The sequence below is a fragment of the Argiope bruennichi genome, chromosome 11 (assembly GCF_947563725.1).
Source record: "Argiope bruennichi chromosome 11, qqArgBrue1.1, whole genome shotgun sequence".
Classification (NCBI taxonomy): Eukaryota; Metazoa; Arthropoda; class Arachnida; order Araneae; family Araneidae; genus Argiope; species Argiope bruennichi.
This window is the reverse complement of record NC_079161.1, coordinates 33,997,034-34,016,948: the sequence shown is the minus strand read 5'-3', so window position 1 is coordinate 34,016,948 and position 19,915 is coordinate 33,997,034. Positions and strand designations below refer to the sequence as shown.

At 30.2% G+C, this 19,915-nt stretch overlaps 1 protein-coding gene across 1 annotated transcript in view; it reads right to left on the bottom strand.

Moving 5' to 3' along the window:
* Window positions 1-19,915, bottom strand: part of LOC129956511 (probable E3 ubiquitin-protein ligase HECTD2) — a 31,366-nt gene that overhangs the window by 9,226 nt on the left and 2,225 nt on the right. Inside the window, 11 exon segments of the mRNA XM_056068431.1 lie at window positions 2,264-2,370; window positions 2,691-2,778; window positions 6,062-6,136; window positions 7,204-7,365; window positions 8,862-8,950; window positions 9,395-9,527; window positions 11,938-12,045; window positions 14,858-14,958; window positions 18,249-18,333; window positions 18,335-18,369; window positions 18,467-18,618. Coding sequence (XP_055924406.1) covers window positions 2,264-2,370; window positions 2,691-2,778; window positions 6,062-6,136; window positions 7,204-7,365; window positions 8,862-8,950; window positions 9,395-9,527; window positions 11,938-12,045; window positions 14,858-14,958; window positions 18,249-18,333; window positions 18,335-18,369; window positions 18,467-18,618 — 1,135 coding nt within the window.

Below are 19,915 nucleotides of genomic sequence, written 5' to 3'. Positions count from 1 at the left end.
AGTAAATGCGTTTTATAAAATAAATTGGCTAATTACAACTATTGCATTAGCATTTGAAACTATGAAAAAACATTTTTTTTAAATTGACACGATTCAGAAATTGGATGGTGATTATATTGGTATAACTTTTTAGGATTTTAAAATGGTGTAAAAAGTTTTTTTTTTTGGACATGATTCCGGAATGATGTCATAATCGCAATTAAATTAAATTATGGAAACTTTAAAAAGTATTTCTTTACTCCAAATTAAATATTTAACAAATTCGAGAATTCCAGTTAAACGGCTTGGTCTGTAGTCTTTTATTGTCTGTAGAGAGAAAATCTAACTGGTTGTTATTGTTTTCAACAACTCATAAATTTGTCTTTTGATACTTTGTAACTAAAAATTTTTTAGCATCATGACCGATGAAGTGAAATGCAATTTTGAAACTGACCTCTAATATGTGATATTTTCTTTAGATACATTTGTCACGAAATTAAGACTTTATCAGTAACTACCACTATTTTTGGTTTAGGACTTCAAAAAATTATACACATGCAAAAAACGCAAAACAATCGAGTGGGACTTCAATATACAGGGTGTTGCCGAATTCGACCGACACATTCAAAGAGGTGATAGTAGGCATCAGGTGGATAAAGAATCCCCATACAGCATGGGGTCCCAAACGACATTTAGGGGGTGAAATTGCGAAAATATAAGAAGTCGACAAACTTTTGGAAACTGTTAAAAATTAATAAAAAATAAAAAAAAGGTGTTTCAACTATGAATTTTTTTTAAGTGAAAGCACATGCGTAAAGGCTATTTTCATGTAAGTAACATGCTGATTTGATGAAACAAGGGAGTCGTAAATTATTGAAAACAAAAAAGTGGTTTAGCACCCTTATCAGCAAAAATATTAAAACTTTAAGAAAAATAGAAGCTTGAAAATATAAGGAATTTTACTCTCTTTGATTTGATATAAGTCTGTAGTGTGAAAACTGAGGAGATTTTAAGATATTCACGAAAAACTAAAATGTTTGCCAGGAAACATCGCTGCAACATCGATAACGATGTTTCAGCGAATTCAGAATTAATAGTCGATAAGTTTCATTCGCAAACAACATGTCAAATTTCACAAATGCCGAATATGCGGATATGCATTTAATTTACGACCGAGCGGATGGTAATGGACGGCTAGCACAAAGAATATACCAATAGCAATATCCAAGTAGGCGTTGTCCACACCACAGCACCTTTGCAAATATTAATAGACGGTTGCGGGAGACAGGATCCTTCAAAATAACGAGGTCAAATGTGGGACCCCTTCGCGCCTTAAACATTGAGCAATTTTTATAAAAGTTTCTCATCGTCTCCTTTCTTATGTTAAAATGTCTGTGCTGTAAAATGTATGCTGTATCTGTATTCCAGCAAATAAATTTTCAACGTCATTTGAGACTTTATATTTCTTTGAAAATTCTTATCGCCTTGTTGCCTACTATTACTCCTCAGAATTTTTCGATAGAATTTTGCAGCACCTTCTGTAAACATCGGTGCCGATGTTGCAGCGATGTTTCCCGGCAAACATTCTATTTTTTCTTGAATATCTTAAAACTTCCTCAGTTTTCACACTACAGACTTATATCAAATTAAAGAGTATAAAATTCCTTATATTTTCAAGCTTTTATTTTTCTTAAAGTTTTAATATTTTTGCAACTTAGAGTTCTAAACTACTTTTTCGTTTTCAATAATTTATGACCCCCTGGTTCAACAAACCAGCATGTTACTTACATGAAAAATAGCCTTTAAAAATGTGCATACACTTTAAAAAAATTCATGGTTGAAACACCATTTGTTATTTTTTTATTAATTTTTTATAGTTTCCAAAGGTTTGCTGACTCCCCATATTTTTGCAATTTTCACCCCTAAACGACGTTTGGGACACCATGTTGTATGGGGATTCTTTATCCTCTTGAAACCTACTATCACCCCTCTGAATGTGTCGGTCGAATTCGGCAACCCCCTGTATAACGCTTATTATTCTTTATTCTTTAGAGGCAATTTAAATATAAGTAGATAAAATTCTAACAGTTCCTACTTGACAGCCCATTTTGGCTTTAGTAACATTGTAAAGACACATTAATTAGAATTTAAAAGATCCAAAAATATTTCCCATTGCAATTAGCAAGTAATCATTATTAATTCGATGATTAAGTGACCGATATAAAATGCATCTCTTTTATAATTTAATCTTAGAGCTTAGATGCGAAAGTGAAGAGATACTTACAATAAGAGCGTTTGATGCACATACGCTGTGAAATCCGAGATAAAACGCTTTGAAAGGTTGATATATGGCCTTGTTTAGAATAAGCTCCGTATACAACTGTACATATTCTGAAAAATAAAATGTCGAAAATATTTTTATATTAAACTTTCTTGGCGTTTGAATGTTGAATGCAAAATAAAACTTTCTTGTTTTGATGATTAAATTTATTATGTACTTCCATATAATTCGATTTGCTTTTTGACTTGTAATCATGTTTTCTCTGTCTTCTTGATATACAGAAGCTTTATATAGCCCTGAACCTTTTATAGTAATAAGAAAATTAATGCCAAGTTAATGCAAAGTTAAACGTTATACTCCTAGAGACAATAGAGTAAAATTGATATAAAATCAACGTTAAACTTTAAAAAGAAGTAACATCCCTAGATACCTTGCCTGTTTTCATTTGTTACAGGAATATTTTCCCCATCCGCCTTCAACACGTGAGTTTTCACACCGCCGAATTCTTCAACAGACACCTGAAAATAAAATAAATTGAATATTTTATCCATCGAGCTCTTCACAGAACACTTTACTTTATTTTGCGAGTCGAAATAAATATTTTCCGTAATTCTTCTAAACATCACATTCGCAATACTTAGCATATAAGTTTTCAACTCTAAAATAGAATGACAGGCCAAAAAAAAAAAATCATTAATTTAAAATTTTATATATCAAGTTTACATACTGATAGTGAGTTTAATTATATACTAAATAATGCATCTTATTTTGATATATAAGAAAGAAAGGTTATTAAAAATATGATTTTATATTATATATGTGTATGAACCGATACACATGTAATTGTATTTCCATTTTTCTGAATCATAACAGTCGCTTTTTGAGAAATAAAATTTAACAGTTATATTTTAAGTGATTTTGCACTTACACTTACTTATAATCAGTTTTTATTTGAATAATGCACTTATATTCACTTACTTAGTTGTATTTACATGCAAACATTCACTTAACAGTTGCATCCAATTTTACTTAGACATACGTCCAATTTTTCATTTGAATAATTTTATTTTATTTAAAGTAAAACTCAAATGTCCTTAGTAAAATTTCTTGTTTATATATTTAAAATATTAAATTTCCTTATTATACATTTGTTTAAGTATTTTTTTTCTATGGAAGAACGCATTGTCCCACATCACACGGATTCCTGTGGGAAAAGAAATGTTTCGCTTAACGATTGTTTTGCTTTACGAGTAAGATTCGGAAACAAAGTATGCTCATGCGATGTTCCACTGTATTGTTTCGCTCCGTTCAAACTACATTAATTTAAAGACCTATGTATACTATCCTCTTTTCCTGCCCATGAATGTTATTAGTACACAAAAGTGGTTAATTGGTGATGAAGTTTCTAACTGTAAACTGAAATAGAATCTCCGAACTAGGTTGACAGTTTAAGTAACGAATCAAATGCAAATATTTTGATGTTGCAGCGTTAGTCAGTTTTTCGTTTCGCAAACGAGGCCTAATTTTAAAACAATAATAGGCGAAATTACGAGGCCTAATTTTAAAACAATAATAGGCGAAATTACGAGGCCTAATTTTAAAACAATAATAGGCGAAATTGCGAGGCCTAATTTTAAAACAATAATAGGCGAAATTACGAGGCCTAATTTTAAAACCATAATAGGCGAAATTGCGAGACCTAATTTTAAAACAATAATAGGCGAAATTACGAGGCCAAATTTTAAAATAATAATAAGCGAAATTTGCCGATTATCAACGCAAAGAAATTCTTAAAGCTCAGTTTGAAAAAACAACCATTTCATTTATTTTTATGAGTACATGAACACGTTTCCAGATACAGGTTATTATTTTGTGAGCAGATAATTAAAACGATTACGATAAAAATAGTATATGGATACGCAACGGTTTGCGTTTAATGAATCAAATCATCCATTAAACATCATGCAAAGTGTTCAAGGAGTAGCATATGAAGAATCTTGCAGTCTTTTTTCATATTAGGAAACTTTTATGCTTTTTTTGTATTGTATTTAAACTCTATGCCATTGTTAAAATCCTAATTATTCTGTGACTCCCTCCTGGATTATTGGGATTGAAGTTCACGGTGCATGAATTTTAGTATTCGTCTAGGAATTTTGGCAACATTCCAAAATGAGTGTATGAAATTGTTTTCGTGCTTTAACCCTTTTTAGGGCCGTGGGAAGTATGTTTACCACCAAATTTATCAATCTTTGTATGAAATTATGTAGGTTGGCATAAGTTCTGACAAATTTTTTTAGAAAGACAGAAACTTAGATGCTTCAGTTCTTTATTTCACACAAAATGATGTGTCTTGATTTGTTACTTAATTATTAATTCACCAAATTAATTAATGAATCAAATTAAATTTATCTAATAAGCTAAATGAATCCCTTTTCTTATTCTAATTTCAAGCCTGAAAATATTTTAACATAATATTACCAGAAAAAAATGGCCCTTTAAAGGGTTAAAGCACTTATTGACTGGGGTACAGGCACACAATAAAAACGAACGTTTCGGTGTGTCAGAATCAGTAGCATTTAATGTGTAAGTAACAAAAAATTTCTCTCAGAACACTATTTCCTCGAATAGGAAAAAGTATAAGTGATGCCCTGCCAAAAAACACCGATTTCACTATTTTTCTTGTTCTTTTCCAGGATGCGACTTTAGAAGTAGTTTCATTGTCGCGACTTTAACAAATATATCTATTACAAATATATAATTCATATCATTGCCACGAGGCGTAATTAAAAAATATATATATTTAAACAAAAATAATTCAAAAGTTTCTAAAAAGTTTATAATATTAAATGAAACAACTCAACTTATATTGAAATGATTTTTGTAACGTAAAAGAAGATTTATGTTTTATGTAAATGGCAATAGTGTGAATAAACAAATGAAATGGATGTCAAATTTGTTTGGTTGTGATTTATTTTAACTGATTTGTTTTATTATAATTTGGACAAACCATTCATCTTTATATAAAATTCTATATGGCCCACTTACACTTTTAACTTGTTTGTGGGGATCTAGTTAACTTTCATGCTTTTCCGAATCAATGAAAATCACAGAATAATACGTTATACAAGAATTTAAATTGAATTAAACGATGATGAATTTATAAAATAATTAATCTGATAAGTAAAATTTAAATTTATATAAGTGGCAAGTTTGGCATGCTTGTTCTACTTCATTCAATGCTATAGAAAAGCCTGTCATACTACAAGTTTTTGAAATTAAAATTAACTTAAAGTTTGCAAATATTATCAGAATAAATTTATCATCATCAGTCTTTATAAGATGGCTCCTTATGTAAAATTACCAATCAAGGTAATTTCTTTCGTTTTTCGAAAAGCTGATGTAAATCATTAAGAATTCTTTATGCTATGGTATATTTTTAGGTAACTTCTTAAACGTTTAAGTAATTTTATCTTATTTCTCGTATTGATATTACTTTCAAATACCTCCAATGATAAAAAAAAAATTTGATAATAGTTGCTTGATAATAGTAGTTGATAAATTTCTTGACAATAGTTCTAATTAATATCTCAAAAATCATTGAAACTTTCGTAGATAAAATTAATATTAACGGATATTTAAAGGGTAACTTTGGCATGAATGTCTTGTCTGATTCTTCTATTGTTTTCTATTCTGGTCGTATTGTCACCTGATTCTACTTGAAACAAAGCATTATAAAAAGATAATTCATTTGATTTTTCTACAATTTGCAGGTCTTTGAATAAAAATATTTGTTTTAATTACCTGAAAATTCATGCAGAAGTCTTCTTCAACATTTCCCTCGTAAGAAAGAAGTTCTCGAAGTCCAACTGCAACATCCTAAAAATAAAATTTGAGATTGTTTATTATATTTAATATTACATATTTGACATTTCATTGACATTTTTAGTTCTTCGGATTGTTTATCATTCATTCATAAAAAAAGGCATTTTTTAAAAAAATATTAATAATCTTAAAGAGTGGTGTAGTTTTACAAGTGAATTCATTCTTAATCCAGTTTTTTTCACTTTTCAAAGGCTTAAAAGGTGTTGTGTCATAGATGCACTTTACTGCAAACTCTAAGCGGCAAACAATTTCAGCCTTATGTGAATTTTTGGGGAATCTTGTGTTTCGGGCACGATGGCGCAACAGTTTGTATTGCCCTATGTCGAGAAACTGCTTCTTACCCACTTTGTAGGCGATTAGATAATTTCGAGACATTTTACGACCGCGTGGCCTTCTAGTTGTCTAGTTTAGTTTTAGTTATATTAAAGTTCCATTATAAAGCAACACTAGAGCTATTTTGGGACGAACCTCATAATTTTGAACCCCGGTCAGATGACGAGGACGACACCTGAGCTGACTCCCACCCTCTCCACACCGCATGAGAGGGAGGACGTTTGGCCCTGACGGATTTAGCGTGCAACAGCCGAGATCTGACCACCAGGCCACCGTTGCCCTGTTGTAGTTGTCTAGATTTGAATCCCTATGACTTCCGATTATAGGGATTCCTAAAAGATTGTGTCTATACAGAAAGTATACGGATTATGTCTGAATTAAAAGCAAGAATAAAACATTCTGTTGCTGAAAATCCTCAATAATTTTTTTGGGCTGCCTGCTATTGAACAAGCTAGAACACTCTTTGAATATGAAATTAGAGCACGCTGAATAAATGATGTATATGATAAATGATTTTGTAGATTTGTATTTGAAATTTATGTTTTTAATCGAAGTTGATTAACGATTTTTATTACAAATTTCTTTTTCTTATATATATATATATATATATATATATATATATATATATATATATATATATATATATATATATATACATTCTCTTTGCAATTTTCGTTTAAAGCACAGTAGCAGATGATGACAAGCCTATTGCAATGGAAGATACTCACTGGCATGACTTCTGCAAGGTCATCGATGCCGAACTTCCAGACACCTACATTGGCATGTTGCAAATTCTGGGGGACCACTGGAGGGCTCAGCAACTTTTTGTAACAGGCAGTCGGGAAGTGCAAATCTAGAATGATGGAATTGTACACAGCCAAGCCCATCAGCTGGGGGAAACGGGATGTTAAGGTATGTGTGTTTTCTCCAATTTTGAATTTGCTATGGATATATTTTATCACAGTCACGTAAAATTCTTTTAAAAATTTCTACTTAGTTGTACAAAGATTTAAAGAAATGTAAGTAATATGGTTATCTTTGTGTCTATGTGTATAAGAACTCTTGATGCGTTATGGAATGAAATCTGATATGATAACACCAAATGAAATATGGAAATGTCTTTTTGGACTCCATTGCATATTTAGTAAAATAGATAAATTACGACAAATATTATGTGTTGTATATGTCAGAACCAGACAGTAGAGGGCGACTGGAAGACATTTGATTGAACATAAACAAGCAGAACGAGTAAGAGTCTGGAGAAAGTTATATATATGCACGCGTTCTGATTAGTAGCGCAAGATGTCCAATATTGGCATGTGAAACTGTGTATTATACTCTGGGCTATCTGTCATTGAATGATAAACATAGTTCTGGTACCATAATGATATATACCCTAGTTAATAATAATTCTAATTTACATGTACTATGTGCATGTGTATGTGCTCTGCCCCATTAACTTGCCATTCTTGTAGTAATAAACCTTTTTGGACTAATAAGAGTACTTATTGTCTCCACCCGTAATACTGTAGAGCAAAAGAGTAAAAGAAAGATGATATATGTGATTTTAGTTTTATCATGTGATTATGGCATCATGCAAATCGATATCTAATTTGAAGTAAAATTATCACATGCTTACAAAACACCACGTTGGTTATGCTTTATTTGATCAGCACTTCTCTCTAAATTCATGAGTTAAAGATTCATTTTCATTCAGTTTTGTACTTTATAGTTCTTTAAGAGGGATAATTTGGGAAAGACAGGAGATAGAATTCTGACTTATCTTAAATCCATAGGGTTAAATTTTCTTTCTGTTCCTTATTTCCTTTGATCAACATTTCTCGCCAAGCTATTCATCTAATCAACATTTCTCATGATAAAATGTTTGGCATCTTCTAGACACTCCAAGAGAGATAATTTAGAAAACACATAAAGTAAAATTCTTATTTAAGTTAAATTTGTGGGGCTAAATTTCCTTCCTGAGAAGTTTGAGTGTAATCCAGCCTACTTTTGTGTTTCGTATACAGGGAAAAGTCAGGAAACTTTCACAAGTCAGCCAGTCTACAACGAGAATTCCTTGTTGTAATGCACAAACATTTACCTATTTTTTATATAAAATCCAAACATTTTTAATACGTTAGATATACAAAAGGATTCCTTTTTATACAATAATTTAAATAACTTTTATTGAGTTTTTTCATTGATTACTATGTTGTGATCATATTTATCAGCTTATAAAAGATCTTAAACCAAATGCAATTCGTCATTCTTTGAAATTTCTTTCAACTCTTCATTGTGTTACAAGAAATATTTACATATCTTGTATCATAAAAATGTATGCACATTGTCCGTTTTAAATTTAGATTAGAAATAATAGAAAGGATACAACGCCTATGAGATTGTATTCCCTCAAATTGCCTGCCTGTGTGGTGCTGAACCAATAGCATCTGGACTTGTTATGGTACACAAACATACCTATAAATGAAAAAAAAAAAACAAATTTGAGCATAAACATTTTTTCATAACACATATTTGAGTGTAGTAAGTTAAAAAGGAAGATGTTATGTGAAAATATTGATCGTTGATCGAAAACTCGGTGAAATTGTTGATTTAGGGATAAATCTGTTAGGACACAGTTATTGAAATAAAGTTAATGAAGTTACAGTTTTTTTGATTTGCCACTTCTAATTAATTTACCTGAAACATTGGGTGCATTACTCCTGTTTCTTTTTATCTTGCAACACTAAACTCGATTCTAAAACATGTTCGATATACTTTGATTTTTGAATAAAAATTATAATAATCACTGGGAAATTTAAGAGAAAAACATGTTTATGAGAGATTACAAATGCTTTATTCATATATTATGATTGCGTTAACTATTATAATGTTGAGTAATGTTTAATAGAAACTTCTCACCGTAGTCTGGGTCGAATATTTGTTTAATAAGCAGAAGAAACCACTCTTTGGTGAGTCCTCCCATGTCCAGGCCTGGCTCTCCAACAAAAGTCACCTTCAGTTTCTTTTTCAAGTCAGACTGCTTCCTTGCTATCTATGGAGGTCAAAATTTTGAAAACGACTTTATTATCGCCAATGTGATTTTTTTTAAAACTTGAATAATGCATTTTACTTTCCAAAGGATTTGTATTGCTATCATTTTTCAAAACATGCTTTAACTACTTAATTTATTTATCAAAACATTCTTTAAATATATTCCTGTACGATATATATATATATATATTTTTGCACTATTTAAAGTTGTTAGTCGCAATTACTGTCTATAGAAATTTTAATGTATATAAATATTCGTATAAGTCTTCGCCTGCACTGAGGACTGATGGAATGTTCTATTAGTCCAAATGACACAAGAATTGGAACTTCATAAAACGAGCTAACGATTTTTAAATAAAAAATAATACAACATTTCATCACCACTTGCCACTCTAATGAATATTTGTAAAAGTTACTGTAAAGATTTAATCCATTAGCGCAAGCTTTATATATATATATATATATATATAACAAGTGTTGATAAACAAGTGTGGAGCAGTGGGTACAGTGACTCATTTATATATTTCTAAATTTTAAAACAGCTTTCCTTTTGCACATTTTTAGTGAATTGTTTTGTCTATGACCATATCATACTTTTACCTTTTTGAAAGTCTAAATATTTTTGAATGTGTGCTGTAAAAATTGTTTTGTAATTATTTTTGATGATTTTTAAATATATTTTTAAGTCTGTTTGATGGTGCGTGACATGCCCCGGACAACGTTGTGCGGGTACTGTTAATATATATATATATATATAAGACCTTATTTTTGGTATATATTGTTGCTATAGAGATCCAAATCCTTTTCGCCAATGGGCATAACGTGATACCATCATGCGCCCCTGGTTCCTATAACATTGAGTATCTACCCAGTAAGATGAGTACAAAATGGAAAGGAAAAAAGGGGAATAAAAAAGAAAGGAAGATACGAAAAACCATCCACGAGATCTTCACAAAGGATCCCATCGAAATCACATCCTGGATACCTATATTTAATGTTTTAGCAAAGTAACAATTAAATGAAAGGAACAAAAAGACAGAAAAACAAGTGGTGAAGATAGGTTGAACTTACACAAAAACATTAATATTCAAAGACCAACCATTTTTGAGGCTATTTGTGGGGAAACTAAATTGACCAATTAAAGAAAGAAAGAAAAAAAATCCCCCCCCCTCTTAAAAAGCCTACAAAAAATTGATGAATAACATTGTAAACAAACATCTATAGGACATATATAAACATATTAATAAATATTTCATTTAAAATTGAAATCTGTAGCCATTTAATGGACAGTAGTGTCATGATGCGTCCATAAATTTTTCGATTCCAGAACAACGCTGATGATGCATTAGAAAAGCAGTGATCACTCAAGAGTGTATTTTCTCACTTATTCGGCATCTTCAACACTTGCAACAGTCCCATTTCATAGATGAACGGAATATCAACTGTTATTTCACTATAGCTAGACAAAATCTCCACCCAGATCACACCTGATACTTCAAATCATGGTGTTTGTTAAAAGGCCAAATTTATCATGAAATTACTGAGTCTGTTTAGTTATTCGAATTTTCATTTTATTTATTTTTTTATTAAATAAAAGGCAAGCTCATTTATTAAAGAACATATTTAAACTTCATAAAGTTTGAAATAATAGTATATTTCCCACAGACCTCTCAACAGCAGTTAATATTTCAAAATTCCAAGGAGAAATGTGTGCGCCTGTGAAGTCGAATTTTGCTCGGCACGTTGAAGCAAATGAAGTTCAATGCATCTTCTTTTGTACTTCATTATTAACGTAAAATCAGGACATGAAAACATAACTAAATACGCAATTTTAGAATTTCCCATTATGAACATTGGATGATACTACAGACTACCATTTAAGCAAAAACTAACCTTAGAAAACTTAGAAGTAGATATTTATATATGCAATATAAACGATTAAAAATAGTGGTAAGTATAAAATATAAAAAATTTATAATACGATTTTGTTACAAATAATAGTAAGAATTCTATGCATTAAAAGTAGTGGTAAGGATGGTGTGCAGCCACAAAACTCTTTTATGTTGTCATAGGCATGCATTGGCGAAAATTCAGACGTTTCATTTATGACAGCTGAAACCACAAAAATTTTAACACCAAGTTCCTGATCATATTCAGCACGACTTCCATTCACAGATGATGTCTTTTGCATGATTCCTCAGAAAAAAAGAGCAGGTAAGGCAATTGGAGTAAAGAACATTTGATGAAAATGCATTGACTGACCTGTATGGTTAAATGAAGGTTGTGTTTTGAAGGAAATTATGCCCTTATTTAGACACATTCTATCATCCAGTGAAACACTGGTAATTATTTTTAAAACATCTTGTGTAAAGCTTCAAATAATATGAATTTTAGCCTTTACATTTCCATACCTCATTGAGAGAATCTGAAACCAGATGCGACCTTCTGACGTTTAGATTCAGGAAAAAGACGTCGATGTCTGGAGCTTGTTGATGAAGCGCTCGGCTCATCAGGCTGCGCTACAAACAAACAACGGGCTATTAGAAGCATCCATCAGAAAATAATTTTTGAAATTTTTTTTATTAAAAAAACATAATGTAAAAAAGTAATGATTTTTTTTGGTACTTTCAACCAAAGATTGTGCCCTAACGTCATATTATAAAATATTAGGTAAATTTTTTTTGCAGAAAATTTTATCACTTTTTTGCCCTTTACGATAAAATATTAATGGAAATTATAAAAAGATGTTTCGGTCCTGAATATCTGAACGATACTAAAAGGTTTTTTGGTTTATCAAAACTGATATTTGGAGTTTAAATTAAAAATCAAATTTCCTTTGCTATTGTATTGTATATTTCTTGAACATAACAGAAGAGTTTATAAACAATATAGGAAACATTTTTAAATTCTAAAATTTTCTAATTAAAAGATATTTTCCAAGCTTGATTTTATTTGTAATACTCAGATCTCGCACTGTTTCCGAATTCAATACTGCAGATACTCAGTTATCGAAAAGATATTAGACCATACGACTGCCAGCTTAGAAACAATGTCAGATTGGCATTAAGAGAATGTGTGAGAGCAAAGCCTATATTTTCTTTGTATAATATTACAATAGATAGCAAATTTAACAAAATTAACAATAGTATATTGGAAATTTTATGAAATATAGTTCAAAATTCTTTTCTAATCTTGTGTTAATGATATATCAAACTATTGTGGTCAACGCAGAAAGAATGAGCAAGTGTTCTTGACATTGGTACTCCTTTATTGCATAAATTAATCACAATTGCAATTCAAAATCCTATTGCTTATGTCTGATCAAAGTCACTGGAATCTATATTTTGTGACTTATTTTATTTTAATTCTCCCCATACACAGTCCCTTCTTATAGCATTGTACGTTATTAAATTGAATATTGAATTATTAACTATACAAAAATTTCAAAAATTGTTCAATCTGTTTATAGAAATAAAACATTTATTGGTTTAGTACAACAACGTTCCGCTTGATGAACGTGTAACCTTCCTCATGAGCATCATTCATCCTCATGTTAGTGTGATGAAAATTTCGGTGATTACAGGACCAACTCAAGTTTTAGCCTAGTCATCAAATTGATATTGCAAGGTATGTGGCTAATCTCTAACCTCGAACTAATTATAGAATTTGCCTCTAAGTTCAATTCAAAGAATAAATTATAATATGAAGTTCTTCTATCGGTTTTAACCCTTATGTTCATTTTGTATAGTATTCCATACATACAACTTTATAAAAATATATTACCACTATAAAATAATTTTTAAATTAATTTTATGAAATATATGGCATTTCTAGTTAATATTTAGTTTTGCCATCTACAGGAGATAGCTTCCCTGGAAGCGGGCTCTCCTTCAACCACCACCACTCATTCTAGATATTATTATAAAATACACATGCCTAATTGTTTGTTCTTACACATTTTTATATATGCATATCTATATACATTTTTTTTTTTTTTTGCTTTTCTTCAAAAAAGCAATCTTGCCACGATAAGGGTTAATTTGTATGACACTTTTTCTCTTTTTCAGTTCCGACTTAAAATTTCTTACACATGATTGTTGATTTTGAGTGATAATTTCACATGCATCGAAAATTGGTATGACAATGCCTTGTAAGAATACAAAGCAAACATTAAAAGTTAACATGAAATGTTTTAGCAACTTAAAAGTTCAACGTAATATTTACTTAACACTCTTACTTATTTTAAATTGAAATAAAAATGCAATTAATTTACTTCAATTTTAAACAAAATCAACTTTTAATTTCACCAAGTCTTTATCTTCCCTTTGCATGATTATCAGTTTTGAGTGGAATTTTTACATTATTACATATTGCTGCAAATGCAGTATACGTTATAAAATGTGCACTTTTTTGATTAAATAAAAAAATATTTACCTCAAAGTCTGCAAAAATTAGGCGAATATATCAAAATGAGGGTAAAAAAAATATTATCATTTTTTTAATATAATTTTCATAGATTTTTAACACATTGCTAACAATAAAGGATTTTACTGTTATAAAATCAATTTTTTACTAATTTTTTTTTTCGAAATTAGCGATTTGGAAATTAACATCTGGACATTCTAATACAGAAATAAACTGTTTATTGGTATTGTTTTATTTAATAAATATAATAATAACATATATAAACATAATAATAATTTCACTGAGAAATGTGATTTAAAACTGTGTGACTTTCACCTCTTCCTTGAATTGATTAGGCCTAGAAGAATAGGTCTAGAAACGTGGTCAATCGATATGAAAAATGCCTGGATTTTCCCGACGATTATGTGTTCGTAGTAGACATGTTCGTTCATAACTTTTGGAAATAAATTCTTTTTGTTCTCTATTCTTTTTATGATCCATCAGAACTTTAAAAAAGGCCCTTCTATAATTAATTGATAAAGGAAATTACCCCCAATACAAACATTCTGCATTCCATGCTAATTATACTTTTATTTTTAGAATAACAAATGTATCTCTGTCTTTGAGTTCCAAAATCTTACCGAAATTTTGCACTGTATGTATATGTTAGACCCGATTTTTAATATACACAATAAATCATTATAATCTTAATATACACAATTCTTATTGAATTTTTATTCAATTATTTTCTAACTCAAAGATAGAATAATTCTCACAACAAACTCACTCTGGCATTGAGAATCATCTGATATGTTAGATCTAATTCTTAATATGCACAATAAATCATTATAATCTTAATATACACAATACATTTTTATTCAATTATTTTCTGACTCAAGGATAGGATAATGCTGACAACAAACTCACTCTTGCGTTGAGAATCATCTGCTGTTCAGAATCTCGTTGCAGAATCATCTTCTTCGCTACTATGCTCAAAATAAAAGGATATTGACAGTAGGAGAATCTGTAAATAATGACATTTAGATTATACATAATACAGGGTTAATATTATAAAATTAATATCAACAACAATACATTAGAATAATAGTTATAAAAGGCAAGCATATTGATATTTTAGTCCATAAAGATGACTTTTTAGTTAATCATTATTTTAATATAAAAGGGAGAGTAAAGAGAAAATAAAAACTTTATATGAAGTTTTTTCCCCCTTACTCGCCTTCCTTTATTGTGTTTTTTTAATATATTTTATTGTGTTTTTCCTTGCTTCTTTTACTGCATTTTTCTTTGTTTTTTTTATTATGCACTTCTCTTATTGTTACCTTATTTTAAATGTGTTTTTTTCTTTGGAAGAAATAATACTCTTTCTCGTATGTACACGAATATCGACTATTTTACATCAGTTAGTTGAATCAGAATTCCTATGTTATAATAAAGTTATTTTTACTACATTATTTGAAGTTTTTCACCCTTACTCGCCTTCTTTTATTGTGTCTTTTAATATATTTTATTGTGTTCTTTTACTGCATTTTTCTTTGTTTCTTTTATTATGATCTTCTTTTATTGTTACCTTATTTTAAATGTGTTTTTTTTCTTTGGAAGAAATAATTTTCTTTCTTGTATCTAGACGAATATCGACTATTTTACATCAATAAGTTGAATCAGAACTCCTATTTTATAATAAAGTTATTTTATTTACATAAAATGATTCTTTATTACCCATTATGATATGATTGAAATGTAGTATCGAATTCAGAAATATTTATTCTGCATGCTAAATATTCCTATACATCAGACTACTATTGACACGATAACTGGACCATTCCAGATACAGATGTTTTCTTATACTTTTAAAATCAAGTTTCTATAATTTAATTTCCTCCTTTAATGCATTTTGTATATCTGAAGTTAGATTAAAGCTAAAATGTCTATGAATCATATAATTTTTTGTCGTTTAAAAATTAAATAAAATTACGTATATTTGAAGTTAAATCTATTAGTGCATGCTTTGGTTTGTAAAAGAAGAAAAGAAATGTAAAAAAATTGCTTTAATAAGATTTGTTCTTTTTATCATATAATCAATTCAGTTTTTTTTTCTGCGTTAAAAAATAATTTATTTGCATCTATTTTCTTTTTGTTAGAAAAATTAGATGAATATTAAACTAATACACTATAAATTTCTGTAGAATCCATTGTTCTAAAAATTTGATTGCACCTAAAGCAATTGCCAAAGGTTTAAGCAATCATTAATTGCTTAACCTTTGTTGTAACTTGCTTGGATATATAACTCAGAAGAGTTTATCTGAAAATTTAATGTCAAGGCATCTTTTTCCTTATGATATAAAGAATGACGAATCCATTCCTGAGTGCATATTTATCCTTTATGAGTGAACTTTCTATTTATTCCACAGGGAAAATAATCAGGTTTATTCCATACCATTGTTGCATCGCCTGAGGGCACCTAAAAAATTACCGATAAGTTCCCGACATGATGGTTGGTTCTCGTCTGGTGGTTATAATAATGACCGATGACAGGATGTACCTTCAACAGAAAGAATTGTACCGTGGCCGGTGCTGAACCCTTAGGATTCAACCATAGTTACCGCCAATATTACTGAGATGTCCTGATCATTCAATATATCCACATGCCTTCTAATGGGACGGGGTAGCTTTAATATGACTTATCCATAACGTTTATTTATTTTTTATTTTTTTATCATAATATAAATCAAATATTATGATAAAGGCAGTAGTTTCTCAACGAAGAAAATAAATGAACGGAGATAAGCTGTCAATTATCAGATGCATTAACACAACATAATTACATTTATTTAATATTATTAAAATAAAAATATATTTGGCATTTTATGTATGAATTGGTATGTACTGACTTAACCCCTTTCGGGACGGGGGGCCTCTATCCTAGATGCACACACGGGATGGAGCGTACGCGAAAGAATCATCCTACAGGACGGGGGTTTTGCGTCGCTAAGCCTAATATGGAAAAAAAAAATCGCAAAAAGTAAAGTTTAAGTCCTAAGGTCGTCATTTTTTCTACCTTTTTAGATTATTAGTTGATTACTACATAACTGACTACAATAGTACAGAATACTACAGATGCTGACGGTAAAACCCAAAAAGACTAGCTCCGGTTGCATAGTAATAACAAATAAGAAGAACAGAATTCGGAGTGAGATCAGGAAGGCGAATGATTCTATCAAGCGGAAAGTTTAACAACCCAACTCTGTTTGTTTACATTACTCTTCCCTCCGCCCCTCAACAGCTGAGGAGTAAAATATCAAAGGCTGAACCTAAGCAAATTGGTCAGGATACTAAAAGTATATTCATTTCAAAGGTAATGGACACAGGGAGCCATCTAGTGGCGTTTAAAAATTGTTCCAGCTTAAAATGCACATATGCATAACCGTCCCATGAGTTCGATTTCTAGAAATGCACGGATGGTACGCCTGGCTATGAGAGACTTTCGCTGGTGATGCATATATGACACGCCCATCGCGAAAGGGTTAATTGAAGCTAAGAGACGTTCTAGTAATTTTTAAGCAGCGTTTCTCATTTCTTAGTTGACAAATCGCCACTGTATTTACAAATATATTTGAAAAGAAATGTTTTCTATGAAATTCATATTTGTCTAAGAGTATGAGCAACATAGAATATATAAAAATATGTTTTAAAATAGTTATCGATGTAAGTTTCATGCGTTGTAGAATCAAAGCGGCAGTCTTCAAAAGGAAACGGATTATCAAAGATGTAAAGAAAAATGGAATGATATATTCTAACAATTGTTTCAGATTATCGCATAATTCATACTACATATTGTCAATGGGCTCAAAAGAAACTGGATAATTTTATATGATAACAATCAATGAAATAAAAAAAAATGGAATGGTAAATCTCGTCATTTGCATATAAAAACCTAGTAAATCTAGCGAATAATCTAAAAAAAAAAAAAAACTGCGGTATGCTATACCACAATTTATACAACAAAAAAAAAATTGTAATTATTACTCGCTTCTTAAAAGTGAGCCCTAGAAAAAAATCCAGTTGTGAGATATTCCTGTAGCAGATATGGGATAAAAACAGCAACTGAATTCCTAAAATTGAGCCAAAAATAAGATAAGGAGCAACAGAATTCTTTCTGCTACAAATATAATAAATAGAAACGGAATTCATCTATGCATCAAATAATGGAAGTGAAAGCCTTCAGATTTGCCTCTTATTGTGCAAATTTGTTGAGGCATAGCGCATTTTATGCAATAAAATAATAGATAATTCTTACTTATGATTTTTGTCGGATTTTGCCACCTGTAGTATTCTGCCATAAGATTGATATGATCGAGGGCGCTGTTGTAAAATTCTGTATAGGGGTATCAGATTTGGGGAGTTCTTGCTATTTGCTGTGTCTGCAAACGTAAACGAGATATTTGAAGAGCTAAACTGATACAAATTCAAAGGCATTTATGTAGCAAGAAGGCATGAATTTGTAAGCAGGTTACTAACTTATTAGAGCAAGAACTCTTGTGGCACTCGGTATCCACCATCGACTTTTGCTGATAGATGGCAGCTTGTGACCGTTCGCTGGAGGGAATTCTCGAATAGTTATAAACTGCAAGATCCTCTTTACAAGTTGTCTTAGTCTTTCTGGATCCGTCCTGGAAGAAAGCAGTGATACTCACATGTTCGTATTTTTACCACTTTGTACGGCACATTAAATAATGAAATAGTTTTTAATATAATCATTAATCAAAGGGGACACTCTTCCCATTGTGATTACGGAAGATTCCTTGAGAAAGTAAACTCAAAACTGCATTACATTCTTTAATTTGATCAAAAATATGATACAATAAAGTCATATCAATAAAGGGTGAAATTTTTATTTAAGTGAAACAGACATTAAAACATTCATTTATGCAAATGCTAAGGATTTTGAAAATAACTTTTAAATTAAACATTGTTTTGCTACCATAATTTCACTAATAGCAAATAATTTTTCATAAACGATGTAAATAAAGTAATTTTCATAAAATCATGCTTAAATTTAAAAAAAAATTTGAAAATCTGATAGAGAACTAGTTATACTGAAGAATTCAGAGCTTTAGAATTAGTTACCCTTTTTCTTAAGTATGCAACTTATATATATTATATCTACTATTTAATTCTATCCTATGAAGTGAATTTACAAAATTTAATTTATATTTATGCTTGATATTATTCTTGAAATGTATAAATTGGGATTTTAGCAACAATGTCGGTCATCCCTAATGCCGAAGAATCACAATTAATAGAGTGGAGTTACAGTGATCGAAGAGAAATTCGATGATGACGCTTATGAAACGCATTTTTTTAACATAATTTTAAGAGACGAAATTTATTGGTCATTTTTAGTCATTAAGAATGTTTCTGGGAAATATCCAGTAAATATTTCTGTACAAAATGTCATGCACATGACGCTTTAGTAGAGAATTGCTTATTCTGCTCGTGTTCGCTGCTAGAGGTTTCTAATTTTTTTTTCAAGTGAAAACAAAGATGGACCTATTTCTCCTGAAAATCTTGAAAGAAGGAATAATCATATCCTGGATTAAATCTCTCGAACTACCTCCAATAATCTACGATTTATTATAGTACCCTGACTTATAAACTGGACTAAATATACTAGGCCAAAGGGAATGAAACTTTTTTAGGAAGAATACAATGGAAATCAAACCATTAGCATTAAAATATTACTTTTAGAAATGAGCACTAGTCCTGAACTTGGATACTTTAATAATTTTATTTGTTTCGATGTGTGGTGTTTACATTGAACAAATCAATGACAGGTAGTGGTTTGCTTAGACGATTATCTTTGGCCTTTTAGTGAGGCAATAAGAAATTAAAGAATACTTCACAAGTTTAAATTCCTTTCGATATGATTCCACCTGACACTCCTACGCTTATTAAAGGGCGTAAGAG